The 19,240-nt window shown below is 36.3% G+C and overlaps 1 protein-coding gene across 3 annotated transcripts in view; it reads right to left on the bottom strand.

Annotated features, from left to right (window-relative positions):
- Nucleotides 1-19,240, bottom strand: part of USP33 (ubiquitin specific peptidase 33) — a 38,199-nt gene that overhangs the window by 8,674 nt on the left and 10,285 nt on the right. The window contains exons 5-19 of one of the 3 annotated variants that reach the window (XM_069023072.1): nt 18,495-18,647; nt 17,189-17,288; nt 14,157-14,226; nt 12,758-12,871; nt 11,997-12,075; nt 9,496-9,916; nt 8,958-9,098; nt 7,371-7,483; nt 5,425-5,596; nt 5,218-5,322; nt 4,599-4,632; nt 3,759-3,804; nt 2,923-3,103; nt 1,534-1,660; nt 72-241 (exon numbers count right to left, since the gene is read on the bottom strand). In XM_069023072.1, coding sequence (XP_068879173.1) covers nt 72-241; nt 1,534-1,660; nt 2,923-3,103; nt 3,759-3,804; nt 4,599-4,632; nt 5,218-5,322; nt 5,425-5,596; nt 7,371-7,483; nt 8,958-9,098; nt 9,496-9,916; nt 11,997-12,075; nt 12,758-12,871; nt 14,157-14,226; nt 17,189-17,288; nt 18,495-18,647 — 2,026 coding nt within the window. Of the gene's footprint in view, nt 1-71; nt 242-1,533; nt 1,661-2,922; nt 3,104-3,758; nt 3,805-4,598; nt 4,633-5,217; nt 5,323-5,423; nt 5,597-7,370; nt 7,484-8,957; nt 9,099-9,495; nt 9,917-11,996; nt 12,076-12,757; nt 12,872-14,156; nt 14,227-17,188; nt 17,289-18,494; nt 18,648-19,240 lie in introns of all 3 variants that reach the window. The other 2 variants (XM_069023073.1, XM_069023074.1) reach the window with 2 other exon arrangements.

The raw sequence follows: 19,240 nt of genomic DNA, 5'->3' as shown, positions 1-19,240 counted from the left end.
ACAAGTATACACCACTGTTATAGCTAGAAGTTGACTAATTACTTTCAAATGATTCACAGTTAGAGTCTCACCTCCATGCACACAGAGAAAGTCATTATTTGAAATTGGTCCTGGCTCTGCAAAAGTCTTGAATTTATTTAACCACTGCCTGGAAACATAGAACTGCAGAAGACTTGGTTCCATCATATTCAGTAGCCCTGATATTCTCCGTCTCTCTCTCTGTGCTTCTTCACTGCTCTTTCTATTACAGAAATAGAAATCATTAAACAAATACAGATCCTTGTGTGCAGTGCAGATAACTTACTTTGTGAAAAGAAAACTCTGCCTTCAAGTAAATTACCTGGGCCCTGTCTGCACTTCCCAGTTTACACAGCCTAAGAAAGCAAACAGTTGGGCTGCAAGACAGAAGCTGATTATGCTGCAGAGGTGGTAAAGCACCAAAGGGCTGCGCCCACCTGCTCATTTCCTCTCTGCAGCATTTGAGATAAAGCTTTGCAAGCTGTACTTCTTGGACAGATGCTCCTTCCTTACCTTCACAAGTAAGGTTACACAGTAAATACATCAGCTAATTCCCCTACTTTTCCTGTATCCTCCTACTTTTCTCATTGTACAACTGGAAGTAACTCTGCTCTCCTGGTTCAGATACAACAGAAGCTCTTCTCCAAACCAGTACTAGTCTTTTGTGGATATATTCTTTTTTAAAGCCATATTTTATGAATGCTATTCTTATTCTTTTATTATTTATTTGAATATGTTCACCCACAATCAAAGATCCAGTGTTCTTTCTTGGCAATACAGCAGGACTTCCAAATTGCTTTTAAAAGGCCTACTAAGTCAGATTCATGGGCTCAGCTTGAACAGTGGCAGGTGAGTAACATGTTAAATGTTAAAATATTCTCAGAATACAGCTCTTTTTTATGCAACTCTGACACGATGTATTTTGCAGCTAACTTTCAGTGGAAATTTGATCTTAGTACCAGAAGTTTAAAATCTGAACACTGAGTTGCTTTTATTATCTCAAGTACAACGGTTCCCTAGACTAGTTCATTTCAATTCTCAGGAAGAGACTAGCCTATCAATTGTATTAAATTAAGTGTATAATACAATGTATAATACAGTGGATGAAATTATAACACAGTAAAACCTCTGCTGTCCTTCATCCCCTCTGATAAAGACTTTGCACAATTCCAGTTAGATCTCAGTTAAAAAGCCTTCTGTGTGCAAAACCTCCCTGTGTGCAGAATTCTCTTCCTCTAATTGAAAATAAGATGGCTAGTTCTTAACTGTTGCTTAAAGTTCTCCTACTACACAGATTCCATTTTCATTTTAATATAAATGCTTTAGCTCTGACAGAGCAAGTGTTAAGGACATAATTGAAGGATTAAGTTTTTCTCCAGCACAGGCTTTTCTTGTTGGTCAAATTCTTCCATTATAATTCTCATGGGGCAGCTAATTCTGAAAGCTGCCCAACTGCTTAAAAAGTAATTTACATACATGACTTATAGAGGTATGATTGTACTTTTATTGTCTTACCTGTAGAAGAGAACATAGGCTTCTGCATTTTGCACTGTGGATTCTGATACTTCTGTGACACTCTGGTCATCAAATTCATACCACAAATTATTTAAATTGTTGCGACAATAAGCTATGTAATGTCCACCTAGGGTGTAAAAAGCAAGAATTATTGAAAAAATGTCTAGAGCTGTCCATTTTACTTGGCAACACATGAAAAAGAAGTAAATCCTAAAAAAACCCTCAAGTCTTAAATGGGAGAAACAGGATCATTAGCAGATATGACTTTGAAATTAACTTCTGTCAAACGCAACATCAGCTTTTTTTCTGAATTTCTATTAGCTAGTGGCGAGTTGAACACAAATTTCAGCATGTTCCTGCACTCTTCAAGCAGCATGTTGTTTAATGCAGTCCTGAACCATGACATTCAGAATAAGACTGTCTGAACAATTTACCCTCATCAGTTCCTGTAATGAACTCTTCAAATCTTTGTATGCTTTGTAATAGAAAGTAGCATAGATGTGGAAAAGCTACATGATATCACAACCATAATTAACTGCGTTTCGAAGACTATTCATAAAATATTTTAAATTATTACTATTTTTAAAAACATATTTAACTGCTAATAAGTAAATAATCAACTATCCATTAAACTGATTACATGAAGCACCACTTAGCAGGCACTAAGTGGAAGTTGAAAAATCATCCAGAAAAAAAAAAAAAGAATGGAGAAAAACCAACTCAAACAGTGGCTACCTCAAGTTTGAGGAATATGAGGGACTAACTTCTATAAAAATCTATGAAGTTTCTGTCTTAAAACTTTTGTTTCTCCTTTTTTCCAAATCTTAATATGAAATCATATAGGCAGAAATGACCTCAAAATATAGCAGTAAGATGTTTACTCACCTACTCATCACTACCCATAAATAGCAGTTACCACCTGTTTTGGGGTTAAATGGTAGCAATCATCCAACAGAACATATTTTGAAAAAATGATTGGGATCTCTGTGATGCTTTGTAAACAGTTTCCAAAAATTAAGGCACACAAAGCATTGACATGAACAGCAGTTGCGTAGAGCAGTTGATCAACTGGTCATCTGCTGGCAACATTATTTGTACACTTTTATGTTGTTCAACAGTGGATATAGTTTTCTTACTTAATACTCCAGGACCTGTTAATTTTTTTTCCATCTTCAATTTTATTTAGGTATGCCATATAATTTCAAAGATGTGTCAACTCTTCCAGAACAAGCCTTAAATCTTTTGGGTCAAGGTAAAAATCATGGCATTCATCTTCCACATTATAATTATCATTGTTTATCTATTTACCTTTCAGTATATAGCTATCACCCTTAAAGAAAAGTGCTGATGTACCAACTGCAAAGACAAAACAATCAAGCTCATACTCACTGCTGGCAGTTCCATGATGGCAGATGACAGACAGGAGATCGTAAGTCACGATTTGAGCAGGACTGTCCTTTGCAAGGAAAGGCTGAAGGTCAAGGCCTTCCAAGGGGAAGGACACATGGGTCCCAATTTTTGTCGAAAACATAAGCTCATGTCTAAATCTTTTGAGATGAATGCACAGAATCTGTAAGAATTGATGGACTCAGTCAAACAACTATACATGCTATTTGATATTAAATACCTGAACTGTGTGTGCCATCTTTTCCTTTTATCAGCCCAAAAAGAAGAGTTTTCCCTATGACCTGAAGCATATTCACAGGCTCTGCATTTTAATCAGCTGTGGCTACTAACACAGATGCAGCACTGAAAAATGTACTTTTTCTCTTCCTCAATGCACACATTGCACAATCTTGCCATAAGGGACATTAATTCTTCCTGATTATTGAAGCCATCAACTCATGCTTTGAAGTGTAAGACTGGATTACCTTTTAAATGTAAAGTTACAAATGTTTTTTATAGACAATCCTTCCAGTCTGGCTGTGGTGTTTAATTCTATAACCTACAGTATAAATAGTAGTATATATAATAACATAGAATAGAAATGTTGTGTTACTGTCTGCAGACCAACAGTAATAACAGAGAGAAATCCCATTCCTATACCTGTCATGTACAAGATTCATTTTCTTACAGGGTGAATAACAACTTTGCTCACACTCTTAAACAAATGCCAGTATGAAGGTAGACTTTCATCACACAGCATTATAAACACAATTTACTCCATGCAACTCATTAGTCTTACATTCCTAATCACCCAGAAAAGGTGCATATTGTAACAGTACCTCAGGAAATTTTTGCACTTTGCAGAATTTCACTCCATTTCTTAACCTAAGCAAAGAAAAAACCAAACCGAAACAATCAATAATTTATTCTGAAAAGGTTTTACTTTATTGTGCTAGATCAGCAAAAGCCTAAGCTGAACATTGCATTAGTAAATCCAAAATATTTCTGGAATGTAGACTAGACATGGAGCAGCCAAAAAGATACAAACTGATGGTTTATAAGACAAGACAATCTGTACTGCTGAAAAATTCAAAACAGCAAGTACAATCAAGTCCCTACTTGATTGCTAACAGTTTCTCTTAACATAAAGGAAAGAACTTGAAGCTTCATGAAAGCTGATTATCCAGCAAAAGACAAAAAAGAAATGAACTAAGTTTACTTCTAAGAAATTATCTACGGCACATACAAGAAGGAATAACACTCCTGTATGTACCATGAAGGGCTTCAAGCAGTCTTCTTCAAACCACTTCTGTTTCTTGGTTCTTTAGTATTTAAAGCCATAGTTTATTTATTTAACACACCTTAGTGACCTACCGTGTATTAGGGGAAAGCTGCTAGTATTAGAGAGGGCTAAGAGCTTTTATTTTGTCAAACAAAACCAACTTAGATCTAAAGGTGTAAGGGGATGAGAAAGAATTGAGCACATGTGGTAGGGTAAGTCAGTGCTTCCTGACCCCTGCACCTTGGTAATACTGAATTTCTGACAGCCAGAACACAGGGTCATATCAAAAGATGAACAGTATTTGGACATACCCAACAGAAATAAATGTCTCTTGACTAACAGAAGCAGTAAAACCTCAAATTAAGACAAGGTAAAACAAAGGTAAAAGCCAGCTTACTTTTTACACCTTCCACAGCTGTACATGTTATCACCTGCAAACACCAGGGAGAAGAAAACCAGCCATTATTCTCCAAATCCGAGCAGTTATCCTTTACGTGCGTACATTTGGCATATAAAAGTTTCAAGGGAATTTATCTTTAGGTTGCATCCAATATTTAACAGTCATAATAGTGTTGACATAGAAACTACAGGAAAGGTTCTTAGGTTTTATGTCTTCAACTATGAAGCAGTACAGTATAATCTGGAGAGATGATGCTATATAATTTAAAAGGGAAATAATTTACTGCATCCAAATTGAGGTTATGAGGATGAATATTAATATAGTGGGTTTGAAATTTTTATGAACCTTCAGTTGATACAATTTCACTAAACCAAATTCAGACTGACTTGACATTTCTAAAGCAGCTTTCATAGGCATTTCTTATCTCAAATATTCAGCTGAATGAGAAGCTTACCTTTCTGAAATGAATGATCCCAAAAGAACAAGGATTGACTGTATTACACTCTAACAGGTGGCCTCTGCTTAATTGCATTAAGCTAAGAAGATATTAATCATCTCATTGTGACAGGAGGAAAAAAAACACGGAAGGAACATGTTCAGGTAATTAACCTCTTACCCTTGAGCTCATCTCTGGCGAAAAAGGCAGCAAGACAATCTTGTAAGGTTACAACTGGACCCCAAAACCAGCTAGGAACACATGAGACAACAAACCTGAAACATCATTGACAGAAAAGAAAGAAAACCAACAAATGTTCTGCCAGAAGAGCAGAAACTAGAATTTCAAAATAGACAATTAAATGAAACAAGATAAGTATTATTTACCTTTTGAAGTATTCCATGAAAAAGGCTATCCATCCCTGGGGGGCATACGCTTCTCCACATGACCCTGCCTTGACTAGAGATGTCTGATGACTTGCAGAATGGAGTTTAGCGAGATCTTCCTTACCTGGAATAGGCAAGGACAGATCCTGAAAGGTCTCCAGGGTTACAGACAGCTAAGGAAGAAAATAAATGAAACACAATGGAGTTAAGCTTGAAGACAAACAGCAATTAAACTGAATTCTGTAAAGTTCACTAGTAACTACCAAGACACTGCATAACTGAAAATTCCACTAGGTAGCAAATTAATAATAAAAAAGCAGATTAATAAGAAGTCATTTTCTAAAAAACGAATTTTTAGAGGAACCAAAAAAAAGTAACATTTAGGCATGAACTTGCACATTATCACTGAAACATTTTTGTACGTCATTATTATTTGTCTCCATATCAGTCATACAAAGCACTATGATTTTTGCCTCAGGCTGTGTTATACAAAGTAGTTTCAGAAAGCTTCAGTCCATTGTTTCCACAGTATTTTACTCTGACATTATCTTGACCTGATGTAACTGGACTCGCTGCAAGGGAGACCCAGCTGTGCCTTTTCTTGCTCCTGTACTTCACTTAGTGATCATAGTGATCATATAGTCACACAGAGTCAAACGTCAAACACATTTAAGAAATTCTTGTTTGCTTTTTCAACTTGTTCACCAGATTACCCTGAGGTCTCTGTATTCTTAGATCTAAACCAAGAGTGTTGGAACCCTGGGTTTAGAGAATTTAGGTTTCTGGGATATAATAATATATATGTAACAATATGGAGGATTTGGGGTGTGGATTTGTTCTTCATCTTTTCTCCTTCTTCTTCCCAAATCTGGCTGTTCTGGTATTGGGTCAAAAAACCCACACCGAGGGTCATGAATAGACAGTTATTGGATTATAAATAAAAACATATTACTTGGTATTTCATAATTGGTTGATTTGGACCTTAAAAGGCCTTGAAAGTTAGAACTCAGGGCCATTTTCCACCTTGTTAACTTGGAGGCACAATCTGTGCAGCTGCGTTACTGGTAAGAAAATAATAAACAGCAAGTAGAAGAAAAGCCTGGTGTCTCCTGCCTTTCAATCTGAACTCTGAGTAAAAGAGCTCGCGATTCAGAGGCAAAACAGAAATAGAGAAAATCAACACAAGAAGTATTAAAGGCATGCAAGTACACCAGGGTTAGGTTGAAGCCTTATGTTGAGAAAGTTGTCCCCAGTATAAAGATTTGGATATCCAGTATTTGATACGATTGCTTTGAAACTAAAGCAGTCCACTAGGCATATTTAGATAACTGACTTTTTAAAAAATAATCATGTGTGCTGTTCCAAGTAATTCTCTGAGCAAACAGTACAGGGAAAAAAAAAAATCAACTTTTCCTTCCTATGTTGCACCTCCTTTTGCAGTAGAGAACAACTTCAGAAAGCAGCTAATGATTCATATCACTGCAAAAGTTAGTGCCTTTACTTGGATTTTTTGAAAGACCTTAATTTTGTTAGCCTCACTCTATCTGATAAGACTGTTACAGCATAATACTAGATTACTGTCTTTTCTTTGAAACATTAGAGACCCGAGAACTTAGGATAGTAGCAGGTATGCATTAGGATATTCAGAACACTACTAAAAACTAGTCAGACCTAAATGAAGAGCAAGCTTCTTTCTCCACTTGCTGTAAACCAATTCTCAAAATGTTATTTTTCAGCTCTGAGTAAATATCCAGCTCAATGAATACAAGCTATTCTCATCACAAAGTGCTGGTAGTACCCACTATTACAATTTAAGAAAACTAACATGAAACAACTCAACCTTCTGAGGAAATCTGCCACAAAAGAATTTGAAGTTACCAGAGAAAGACGATATTCATAAAGCAGTAAGAAAAGAACATATTAAAAGCTAGAACTTTATCTCCTTACCCGATCACAAGTCAAGCACTGGACTGAACTTATTATAGTCCCATCAAATATATCAGAGATGACACTCCTGTACTTCTTGCGCTTCTTCCTTTTTGGTGATGATACTGTTGAAACTATAAAATGACAAAAATAAAATGCTGCAGTAAGCCAAAACCCAGTGGATTCTGATTTCCTTCAACTTTGTGTAACATAATTAGAAGTCTCATATATTCAGGGTTAAATTATGAGCCAAGCCCTGTTTTCTATTTACTAAATATTTCTTAAGAATTGCAAGATCACGTTACTGCCAGTACAGGCAATCCATGTAGGTTCCTCAAGCAGCTGGGGACAACCAATAGAAACTTTTGCCTCTCTAAGTAAAACTCAAACTGCCAGTCTTGAAATCTACAGCCTATTGCTACATGATTGATTTATCCTGACAGGAATCCCCCAAGGTATAAAAAGGAACATTCTATTTGACACTTAATTTGATCAGTCTTCCTGGGAAGCTTTAACCATACTAGGCTGAAGAGCTCACACACAAGGTTACTGTATCACAACACTGATGACAGTGGATTGAAGTAGACTAAAGGTACTACTGGAGTTGCTTATTAAAAACCCCCAGGTCTCTCAACCTCTCCTTGGGCATGACAAGCACCAGTGACTGAGTACCTCTTCTGACACTCAGTTCAGGTTGTCTAAAACCCTCCTGTAATGGTGAAGCCAAAACTGGAGACAGTAGTAGAGATGCAGTGTCAAAGCTGCTGAACAAATGAACCAAGGAGGTCAATGACTTAAGTCCATTAAATCACTGTCATGGAACACCAATGCTAAAGCATTAAAAAGATAACATGAATGTTCAGAAGTTCAGGACTTAGCTGGACAGGCTTTTGAATGAAGCAGGATTACAACACTAAAGTTGTACTGCCTTTTGGTTTGGGTTTGGTGCAATGCCTTAAAAGCACTCTCCGAAAGACAAGTTTGCTTAAAGTAATCTACTGTTAGAAAAATCAGGGAAAAAAAAAATCATGTATTGTTCCTCATGCCCTGAAGCAGCACTGTCTCATATGTAAAGGCAAGTAAAAGTAGAAATATTCTGGATGCTCATAAATGCATTGTGCTGCAGTGCCAAAAGAAATACTCTGCACTGCAGGGACATTAACAACCATAAAGCAGCCAGCATTCACAGGTCTATCTACAGTACAATTATACAAGGCTCCTTAAACCTTAATTGATTAAAATGCTGATTTACTGAACTTCTGCTGAAGAACCAATGAGCTCATTTTCCAGACAGCATTACCTTTGGGGGTACTAACTTCTTATACCTTTCTCCTCTCTCCAAACCAGTGCAATTGAGAACACTGTCTAAAAATAATACTCTGGCCTCCCAAAACAGAGGCAAATACTATTCATGCTTCAAAAGAATCAGAAGATTACAGAAATACAGGGAATGATCTTGCATGTCCCGCTTACATAACACTCCCCACCGGAAACAGGGATAAAACCCCCTTAGAAACAACACTGCATTGTTACACAAGACATAAGAAACACAATGAAAACTACAATACAGAGTAATTCAGTACCAGGAAGAAAATAAAGAGCCTCTACCTTTTTTGTGGACTTGTGCCAGTGAAGAGCATGATGGGAATGATTTTGGAGGGCTGTTTGATAAGCGTGTGTTCATCCCTTCAATTGATGATGGTGTTTGGGCTGCAGATACGTCATTCATGTGGATGTCATTGATGTATTCTGAAATTGAGATTTACACAAATTTTATGAAAAAAATTACTGCCGAATGAACAGACACAATGGTCATATAACTTATTTCCCACACTGTCAGGCCACTAGACATTTAGGAACGTAACACCATTTCAGTTCCTCTTAAGTTACGAACAAAACAAAAAAACCCCGCTCTACTGGTTATCTGAAACCTGACCCAGTACAAATAGTTAACTTTTAAGGGAATTAAAATTGGATTCAGACCACCTAAACTGAAAAAATAAACTAAGAAAGTACATTGTTTACACGTAAAACCACCTACTCTATTTGACCTATACCTCTACTATATTCTACAACCCACTTCCACTCCCACAGATATTCTGGCTAAGATCTTGACTATTTCAATTGCACTTTAGCAATGCATTACCTGAGAATCGGCTGTGTATCTGTACTTTGACAGTTCCTTGGTTATTTAAAAATTCAGTGGTCTCTGAAGCAGTGTTCGTATCTTTTTCCAAGTCTTCCATAGAATTTGCTCGTTTAAGTTTGTTGTTTGATATTTTCTCTTTCTGCCAGTCTTTGGATGTGACTGAGTTGCTATCATCATCCTGAATTAACATGGTTGTTTCTGCAGGATCCTCTAAGACAGGTTTGAAAATTGTGTCATTTTCTGTTTTATCACAGTTACCACAGGATTCACAGGGCTGAAAGCCTAATTCTGACTGGCTCTTATCTTCTTCCATACTCTCTTCAACACTCATAGGCTGGGCATCTTCCAGTTCTACAACTGGTTCTTTAAGTTCCTCATGAAGCAAATCCATTAGACAACGCAAAAATTCTTGTGCATCCTAGAATTTTAAACAGGTTTTACCATATTACTCTATTTTATCTGGAAGATATTCATATCAGGAAAAGATACAGATAACTAAAAAAGCTGGCTATTAAAGAAGAATAAAGAAAATTCCTCTGTCCCAAGTCTAATGTTCAAAATGACTTTCATTTCTAGACCATGTATGTTTCCTGCATACATTTCTTGCATGTCACAATCTTATGCAAGCTTCCTCCAAAACATTCCAACTTGCAAAATAAATTACTTTAACAACATTACTTTAACATATGGTAGCTGTGCTGCCATAGCTTACTGGAACGATAAATGTAACTCAAACAACTACCAGCAACGTGGTGAGACTCCAGCTTTGCTTGTAATGGAACATTTTGGAAACAGTTTTTGTAAGCCTTATCCAGCAAAGCAACCAGAGCCTTGCTTTCACTGGGCATGAAGTACTTCATTAAAAAGTGCTATGATGCTACTTAGTCTGTCTTTCCAATGCATCACACCGCCAACAATATTCCAATTCTTCTTCTAAAGCCTCAACAAGATTCCCCAAATGTGTTCCCACAAAGCTGTAAAGTATTACTGCAAGTCTAATCTGTGTTTGGAAACATCTTAAAAGCCACCAAATTTCATCAATCAGCACAGCTGCCTGGTCCTTGGCAATAGAAAGTATCTAATAAAGCATGCATGCAAGAAAACAAAAGCCTCTTGTTGGCAACCACTACTGCTTTTATTTTTTTCTATTTTCCTTTTTGTATTCTGGTTGTTCGTAATACTAATTTTTGCTGCTCAACATTCCCATCCATCAGAGCAATTACTTATTAAGCTCAAAACTGCTGACTACAAAACATTTATTTTCTTAAAAATTGCAACTTACAGAACTGAGTTTGGATTTGGGTAATGAAAAAAAAACCAGTATGCCTACTTGCTGGCAATCCTCTCATAAAAAACCAAAATTAACAAAAATATCAAGACACAGATCAACCAATAAACATTCTTCATTGATCAATGTAATTTTCTCCCTGAATATTGGACATGGCTGCCCAACTTGCACTGAGCACTAGGAGAGTGTTGGTTATGAAAGCCCTGCTGTGCTGTAATTGTTGCCATGAAACCTGCTGAACATACAACTGAACTATGATCCAGGCCTAACCTAAAAAGGTCTCATTAAGTGTTACTCTGCATGGAAAAAGACATTTTCATCAGTGTTCAGAGCTGCAAGAATTAAGTTTCCATACAGTTTCTTTTTGGCTATCAAGGCCGAATTTCTACTTTTTCAGAAGTCCATGTGGCACTTTAGAAATTCTTGAGCAGATTACAGAACACTAAGATTAATATTTAAACAGTGACTTTACAGCTACATGCAGCAATTGAACATTAAAACATGTGTCCTAATCTTCACTCCACAATGGAAACATAATGGAAAGAGCAAAACTCCTTTTAATAAACGCAGATTCCTGGAAGATACTAGTACGCTTTCCCAATTACAAGGTTTAAATTTCTCACCTAATCCTAAAGCTTTTAATGAAGTGATCCAAACTGTATGGATGCACCAAGATATTGTATGAAGGAGCAACTGAAGAATGCCTTTGCTATTTAATAATCCCTACCTATTTATCAAGCCACCAACTTGTGGTTCCCATAACACACAAATGGTGGGACTTTCTTCCAAGATACCAAATGGAAATGCATACTGTGTATTTTTTTTAAACGTTGGTAGAGAAATATATTAAAAATCTGTTATATTCTTTATTTTTGAATATCTTTGTTTTGTTTTCTGAGACTGTTCAAACATTAGCAGCATTATTTCACACAAAGGAGAAGTTCAGATATTATTAGTTAAATTTTCCTCAAAGAAAAGGAGTTATTCTAAATTGAAGGCCTTTTGAGAATTTGATATAAATAAATATAAAACATGACTTAACTACTGATTATTCAATTTCAGATGATCTACATTCAAGCCATATTAACTAAAGTTTATGTTGCATTTGCTTTAAACAAATACAGGAAGTACGGTATCTTAAGCATTTGATTTCTAATTAAGAGATAACTTTATGGCTCAGACAGATTTAAAAGACATCAGAAAGTTTTACCTGTTGAGAGTAGCCTCGAAACATTGGATTAACAGTTTTAATTCCTTGAAATAAACCAGTAGGAACAACAGATCCAGGCCTAAAAAAAAGTTTTAAATATATAAACACTGAAAAAGAAAGCACTTAAGTGGATTTTTTTATCTTTACTGGGATCATAATGTTACCTGCAACTGAACACCAATAATATTAATCTTAACAAAACATAATATTTGTATTGAATTATTAACTACACAATTTTTAAAAACCTGTCATCCAACTGAAACAGTGACTGTATCAGGCCTTTCATGGCACATTTCTTGTCAGACAATCAGATGACAGATCAGACATACTCTCAGCACTGTGCACAATTACTGTTTCTTTACCTTTGTATTTATATTTTGAAGTATTTTCTTAGATATAACACAAATTCCATATAAGGAAATAAGAGAAATTGATAAAACATTGATACAGAATGAAGAACAGAGAGGATAAAGTCATTAAACATTTCACATGTATTTCTGGCAAATGTAAACATTTTTCAGAGCTTAATGCTTGCACAGTGCTCATCTAATCTCTTCCTTGTCCTATCTTTGGTATATACAGAAAAGAACAGGTTATAAGGAGTGCTTGAGTCCTGCAAGTTAGCCTTTCCTTCCTTATTTTTTTTTAAGAAGAATTCTGTGAACACATGAAATAAAAATTAGAAACCTAGGACAAATTAATGCACCCTCACGACTCTGGAATCTATTTATTATCATTTCATCACCCAAATGATTTAATACCTGCTTTTGTGCCAGAGTTCTGTCATCAGCTTGAGGTAACTTTTACAAATTGCAGGTTTCTTATCTGTTCGGGCTAAGCCTCCACAGTCAAGAAAAAAGTGTGTCAAAGGTGGGCTGAATAAAAAGAAGAAAACAGTAATTTTTTCAGGTTGTTAAAATACAAGAGGAAATTTGCATTTCATACAGGATTATAAAATAAGAAGAGTAATACTATTCTATAATTGAACAATTCCACTTCCTACGTTCTTAAATGCTGCAACCAAACATTTCCTGGTAGGACAACTTCAGCAGTACAGCCACACTGCTCCACAAACGAGCTCTGACATTTCTCAAAGCACCAGAATTGTCTAATGGGATTCAACTCCAAGGCAGTTCCTACTAGCTGTCACAGAAGTACATATGTACCACTCCAGCAACAATCACCATGAGCCTAGTCCACAAACAGCATCCCAAACAAACCTTTTCTCTAGAATCCAACAGTGCCACAAGATCTGTGTAGGCAAATAATTTCTACTTAAATGATTATTTACGTTTCTTCCATGCAGTGTTGCCAACTCACATACTCTCTCCTCTGCCTTCAACCTCCTTTCTGAAGTCACAACCCCTCATACACACTGGACCCATTTCCCTCCAAGAAAGGAGACATCCCAGCAAACTCGCAAAATGTGGCGTTTCTCAACATAATACTTTCCTCATGGTGCCTTTTCCACTTCTTTATCTTCTAAAGAGATCTGCCTCAGTTCTTCTCTCCCTCATCAAAGAGCCTCAGTGAGGTCCTTAGCCCTGCCTGCTCTTGGCCTGTGGCCACTCACAGTGACCCTGTGTGACACCTGCTCAGGACCTGCCACCGCCCCGCCACTCCTGTTGCATGAAACTTTACAGTTGGGATATTGTTTCTATCTGTTCAACTTCCATAGATTTCCCCTTTGTGAACTTGTCTAGTATTCCCATGGGATGACATGGGATTTTTGCATTCCATCTATCCCTACCCTGATTTAGCACAGAATGTTCCAGACACATTGTTTGTAGCAACTGAATTCTGATCCTAGTATCTCTCTTTTTGAATTAGGGTTTATTCTTATGCATTTCATTTGATTTTTCTGTAGCAAAGGGAAAAAAAAAATACAAAGACCAATCCACAAATCCAGTAGCTTTTTTCAGATTTTCTTCTAATTTCTAAAACTGCATATATTTTCATGTAGGAGGCATTAGAATGAAACAGGAAAAAAGCTGAGCGGCCCATATACCATAATAAATTGTTTGTAGGATACAAGACTGAGAGTCATGAAATATATGTCCTCTACCATGGCAGTGCAGCTCTTCAAACCTCTTAAGTCCATCTGGAAAAAAATGCATGCATAAGCAAATATAAAATTGCATTAACTATCATTTTCCTTACCAGTTGGAAAGAGCTTGTAAAGCTGCATTCATGTAACAAGTGTTTCCAATATTTTTTAATCCTGTTAGACCTGAAAAACAGAATAAATACAAGTCCGTTAATCCAATAATTCCTAGAAAATACATATTAATCAAAACTCTCGTAACACGTGGGACTCCAATTATAATGCAGAATTGCAACTAAAAGAAACACAGGACTCCTAAAGGAATACCAATCTAACTAGAAGCAGTAATTAAGTGTTTTGATCTTGATTGACTAAAACACTTCAGACAAGCGGATTGTATTTCATCTTACTAACTTTTCACAGTTTATGACACCTGCAGATTTTAATTTAAAATATTTTTATCAACACTGAAGTTTTACTTCAGCTTAATGACTTATCTGGTCAGTTAAAGTGTTGCTATGCTGCACTTGTAACTAATCACATTACCAAAAGCTTCTCAAGGATTTCATTCTTCTGTCCCAAGTTCACACTAAGTCAGATTACACTCAATATTCAAAATGTACTCAGCATGTGATTATCCCAGACTAGTCCTGCAATTAGTCTTTTTCTATTTCAATGATACACCTTTACTTTTACAAACAGACTGCTCAGTTCAGACTTCCCCACATAGTTTATTTCCTAACCCACACTCTTTATTTTTTTTACAGATAGTCACATACACTTTTTCCACACACATGAAAGTTATAATAACATATATTCTTTCCGTTCCTATGAATTATGCTATTCATGGCTAAAGTGTTACATTAATGAAGTAATATTTCAAAATAAAATTGCTTTTGTATGAGGGAACAGTAACATTTCTAAGCAAAGAATCAGTAAAACTCAAAAACTTAAAAAACTTAACAAACATTCAGCAACCAATGCTGATGACTCTATGCACTATGACTCTTGAAGTGTAGGAACTACCCCAGTAGTTTTAGCCTGTGGTAGAAAAATAAAAGTTACTTAGAAAATCTTTCTACACCTGAAAACCACTTGGGTTACTTTCAGTTACAATTTCTAATAGACAGGACTTAAAAATTGAGTTTTAAAATGTCCTTCTATCTGTCTGAATGGAAGTACAGTCCTGCTTCCTGTACTAGAACATGCATTCCAAATTCTGCTACAAAGAGAACAATAATTCTTACTGAAATTGGAAAGCAAGGTCAGAGGATTTTAATTTTATTTCATTTTTTTAGAAGCAGCAGATATTTCAGAAATATACTCTCACTGCATTTTTCCAGCCTGTAGTATTGCAAGGAAAGTTTTTAAACAGACTTCTTTACTTGTGAAGATATATGCTAATGTTTGCTTCACCAAAAGCATTTCAAAAGAAATTTTAAGAGCAAAGTTAGAACAAAGCTAAAGAAGCTTCTTCCTTTCAATTTGGTGTCTTAACATAGTCATATCATCATTACTGAGAACTTTAATGCAATTCTAATTGTATATTATTGCAATGTAAGCTACATTCCCCAAAATCTTAATAACACAAGAAGAGATAAAAATAAACAAACACACGCATTGGTTGGAGAAACTAACTAGGGATAAAACACATGGCATAATGATTTAAGGGCAGATGGCAAATTACTGGGGTGGTGTCACATCCTGTAAGAGTGTGCCAGACAACAGAAGGGACAAGGCAGGTTTTCTGACCAGTGCCAGCAGACTTAGGAGAGGGAAAGCTGGTAGTGAAGGAGACCCATGCTGTGGTCTAACTCCAGCCAGCAACTCAAACCCCCAGAGCCACTCACTCACTCCTTCACAGTGGGATGGGGGGGGAATTGTAAAAGTGAGAAAACTCATGGGTTGAGATAAAGACAGTTTAATAGGTGAAGCAAAAGCTGTTTGCACAAGCAAAGCAAAACAAGGCATTCATTCACCACTTCCCATGGGCAGGCAGGTACTCTGCCATCCCCAGGAAAGCAGGGCTCCATCATGAATAATTGTTACTTGGCAAGACAAATAGCCTAACTCTGAAAGTCCCCAACTTCCTCCTTCTTCTCCCAGGATACCATATGTTATGGAATATCCCAGTAATCAGTTGGGGTCAGCTGTCCCAGTAATGACCCTTCCCAACTTCTTGTGCACCACTCCCTGGTGGGTGGTGTGAGAAACAGAGGTTGACTGTAAGCCCTGCTCAGAAATAACTGAAACATCTCTACATTATCAACCTGTTTTCAGCACAAATCCAAAAACACAGCCCCACAGCAGCTGCTGTGAAGAAAATTAACCCTTGCCCAGCCAAAACCAGCACATTCATAAATCAGAATAACTTTTCTCTCATCACCGATGGAAAACAAACTGCCTTGACATATGCAATGTATCTCAAAAACAACAGCTCATTGATCTGCTGGTCATATTTTTCTGAAAAAAACTGTACTTAGAAACATTTTCTTTACCATCAAATACACCCATCCTTTTTGAAATGATCAATAATAATCTGAGACTTAAAAAAAATAGAAATTATTACGTTCCCTTAGGAAAGATTAAAGCTTCACTGTTGGGGATTAGCTTCACAGTTTGGGATTTCATCACCCTTATTTTCATCTTTACACTAGATTTAGTATGAGGGTGGGGTAGTCTTTGATATGAGAAAGGTTGGCAGTGCATGAAATCAATCATGTCAAGGAGAAAACAAATAACCAAAACCCCACACTAGGATATTACAGGCTCAGAAAAGCATTATTCAAAATGCAGGAAAGCATTCAAATCAGGAGTCTTTTAGGGCAGGCAAAAACAGTAGAACAGATTTTAAAAAAGCCTAATTTACCCAGAGTGTCTACAACACCAACTGCACTAAACATCACTCCAAAATCCTTTCTTATTTTTGTTGCTGCTTGCACAGGTGTACTGGGTGCACTACAATTTACCACCACAGCCTCTGCTCTGAAGGTAAGTCAGATTGCTGCAAGGAAGATGAAACTAAAGTAAACATCTGAGTTGGAGCAGAAAAGGAAACAGTTCCACTTAGAAGAGAATTAGTATACAGCTGGAAAACAGACTTGAAAACATACTCTTGCAATAATGCACAGGGGTTTGCTTTTATTACCTCTGGTCTTCAATTCATCTTCTTCCACTTCTATATCTAAGTCATCAAATACAGCTGCTAATGGAATCTTTAGTGTGGGATTACTGGGTATTTTAAAATCCTTAAAAGAAGAAAAAGAATTATTTACTTCTATTAATCACTTTTCCACTTAATTAAGCTTACCTGTAATTTTATCAACAAATCTAGAACCAGAAAATGATGTGAATGCACTTTGAAATCTCACTGCACATGAAGTGAGAACACCAGGATTCCACAGGTACCCTGAGAAATACTAAGAACCCCCCATGTTTTTGTTTTCAGGTCACTGCATGCTTTTCTAACAACAACTGAAGAACCAAAACAAAGCCAGGGATGGCATCTCTTTCCCCTGGGTAACAATGCAGCCTTGAAGAGGCTAAGAGGAAGAGCTAAGGCAGGAGTCATCACCTAAGCCAGTGAAGGTGTTTTTGATGTGCCAGCAGGTGGCTCACTACAGTTAATGAAGACAAATTAAAGTCTTGAAAGAAAAATGTACAGATAGAGAAACAAAGTAGTAGACAGGCAGGCATTTATTGCATGACAGGCTCTTTTTGTGAGCACATAAATAAAAACCCTCAACAAAATGTTTCATAGACTTTGTACATTCTACTGATTTTTCTTTGCATTATACCTGTTTCCTTGGAAGATTAAAGCAGGTTAAAAATAATAGAATAAAAGTTCAGAAGTCTGAACTCAGCTTTATATCAAGTGACAAGAATTTCTAGACAACACAAATTTTTAGAAAATTTCAATGGTGATACTCCAATTGAGCTGCTGGCATTTTATGAGAAAATGACCAGATAACATTCATATTAAATACTAAACTTTGAAGTAAAAGTATTTCTTCATTACATAGACTGAAAAATTGCCCATCTTTCTGTTCAACCTGTGCATGACGGTCTCTCTTTTACAGCTCTACATCTCAAACAAAACACATTTAGAAATACTGTATTTCTATTTGTGACTGTTTTAACCAAGTTACCTGTCATTTTTATGTAACTACATTACATGTGCAATAAAGAAATAACACTTCTTTCTTCAGCTACAAGCATTATTCTAAACAATTTTACTTAAGAAATTGCAGTGCAACTTTCTCCAAGACAACACTTATCTAAGAAAAAAAAGATCAGAGTGAGCAGTACTGATGCCAGTAAAGCCAAAAAAATTTATGAAAATAGAGAGGAATAAAGCCACAAGAATGGAGGAAAAGTCAGTCTCTCACTTAAGAGAAAACACAATGTTTACTGCAAGGCTACAGCTGCCTTTGTTCCATTGGGTTAAAAAATACCTGCACACTGTTTTCTTGTGCTTGGTGAGACAATCTTGTACTTGGTAGTGGAGAATGAGATCCTAGTTTTCTATCCAGGAATACTTCCTTACTACAGGCGTAACACCAAACACGGAGAGTAGTAAGGTTGACAGTCAGACAGTGCTTTGTCTCCTAAAACAGAACAAAAACCACAACTGGGATTCAGAAATTGGGAAGAACTAAATACTGCTAAATACAAGCTAGAATAACTACATTAAAATTCCACGTTTTTCAACAATGAAACGAGTATGTGTGTTAGAATATTAAAAAAGAGCAATTCAATTACTGACATTTTAGCACAAACATTCGTTTTTAGTACAAATCACTCAAATTAGCAACAAGATGCAATCAGAATCCAAGACATTGTCATATCTGACATGCTTCTCTGTAATTAAAAAAAATAAGAAGAAAAACTCTTGTTAGAAGTGCTACAATTCACAACAAACCAGTTTTCAAGGAATATCTGTAATTGGCCGTAATGGGAGCTACCTCCTCTACAATGTCTATTTCTACTGGTTTGCTGTAAGAAATTCAGGCTGTGTGCAGCAATCTGAAGACTAAGATAAAATTTTTAGTTCAGTTACAGTAAGAGGTGCTCAGATCAAACCAAACATTCAAGACTCAAATAGTTCTTCTGTTGACAGCTTCACACTGTAAAGCAATATAAAAATTTGACAGATGAGGAATATTTTTATTGTTCAAATCTTAATTTTTTTTTAGCCTTC

The sequence above is a fragment of the Aphelocoma coerulescens genome, chromosome 8 (genome assembly GCF_041296385.1).
Source record: "Aphelocoma coerulescens isolate FSJ_1873_10779 chromosome 8, UR_Acoe_1.0, whole genome shotgun sequence".
Taxonomy (NCBI): Eukaryota; Metazoa; Chordata; class Aves; order Passeriformes; family Corvidae; genus Aphelocoma; species Aphelocoma coerulescens.
Note: the sequence above shows the minus strand (reverse complement) of the source record. Positions and strands in the feature narration are given on the sequence as shown.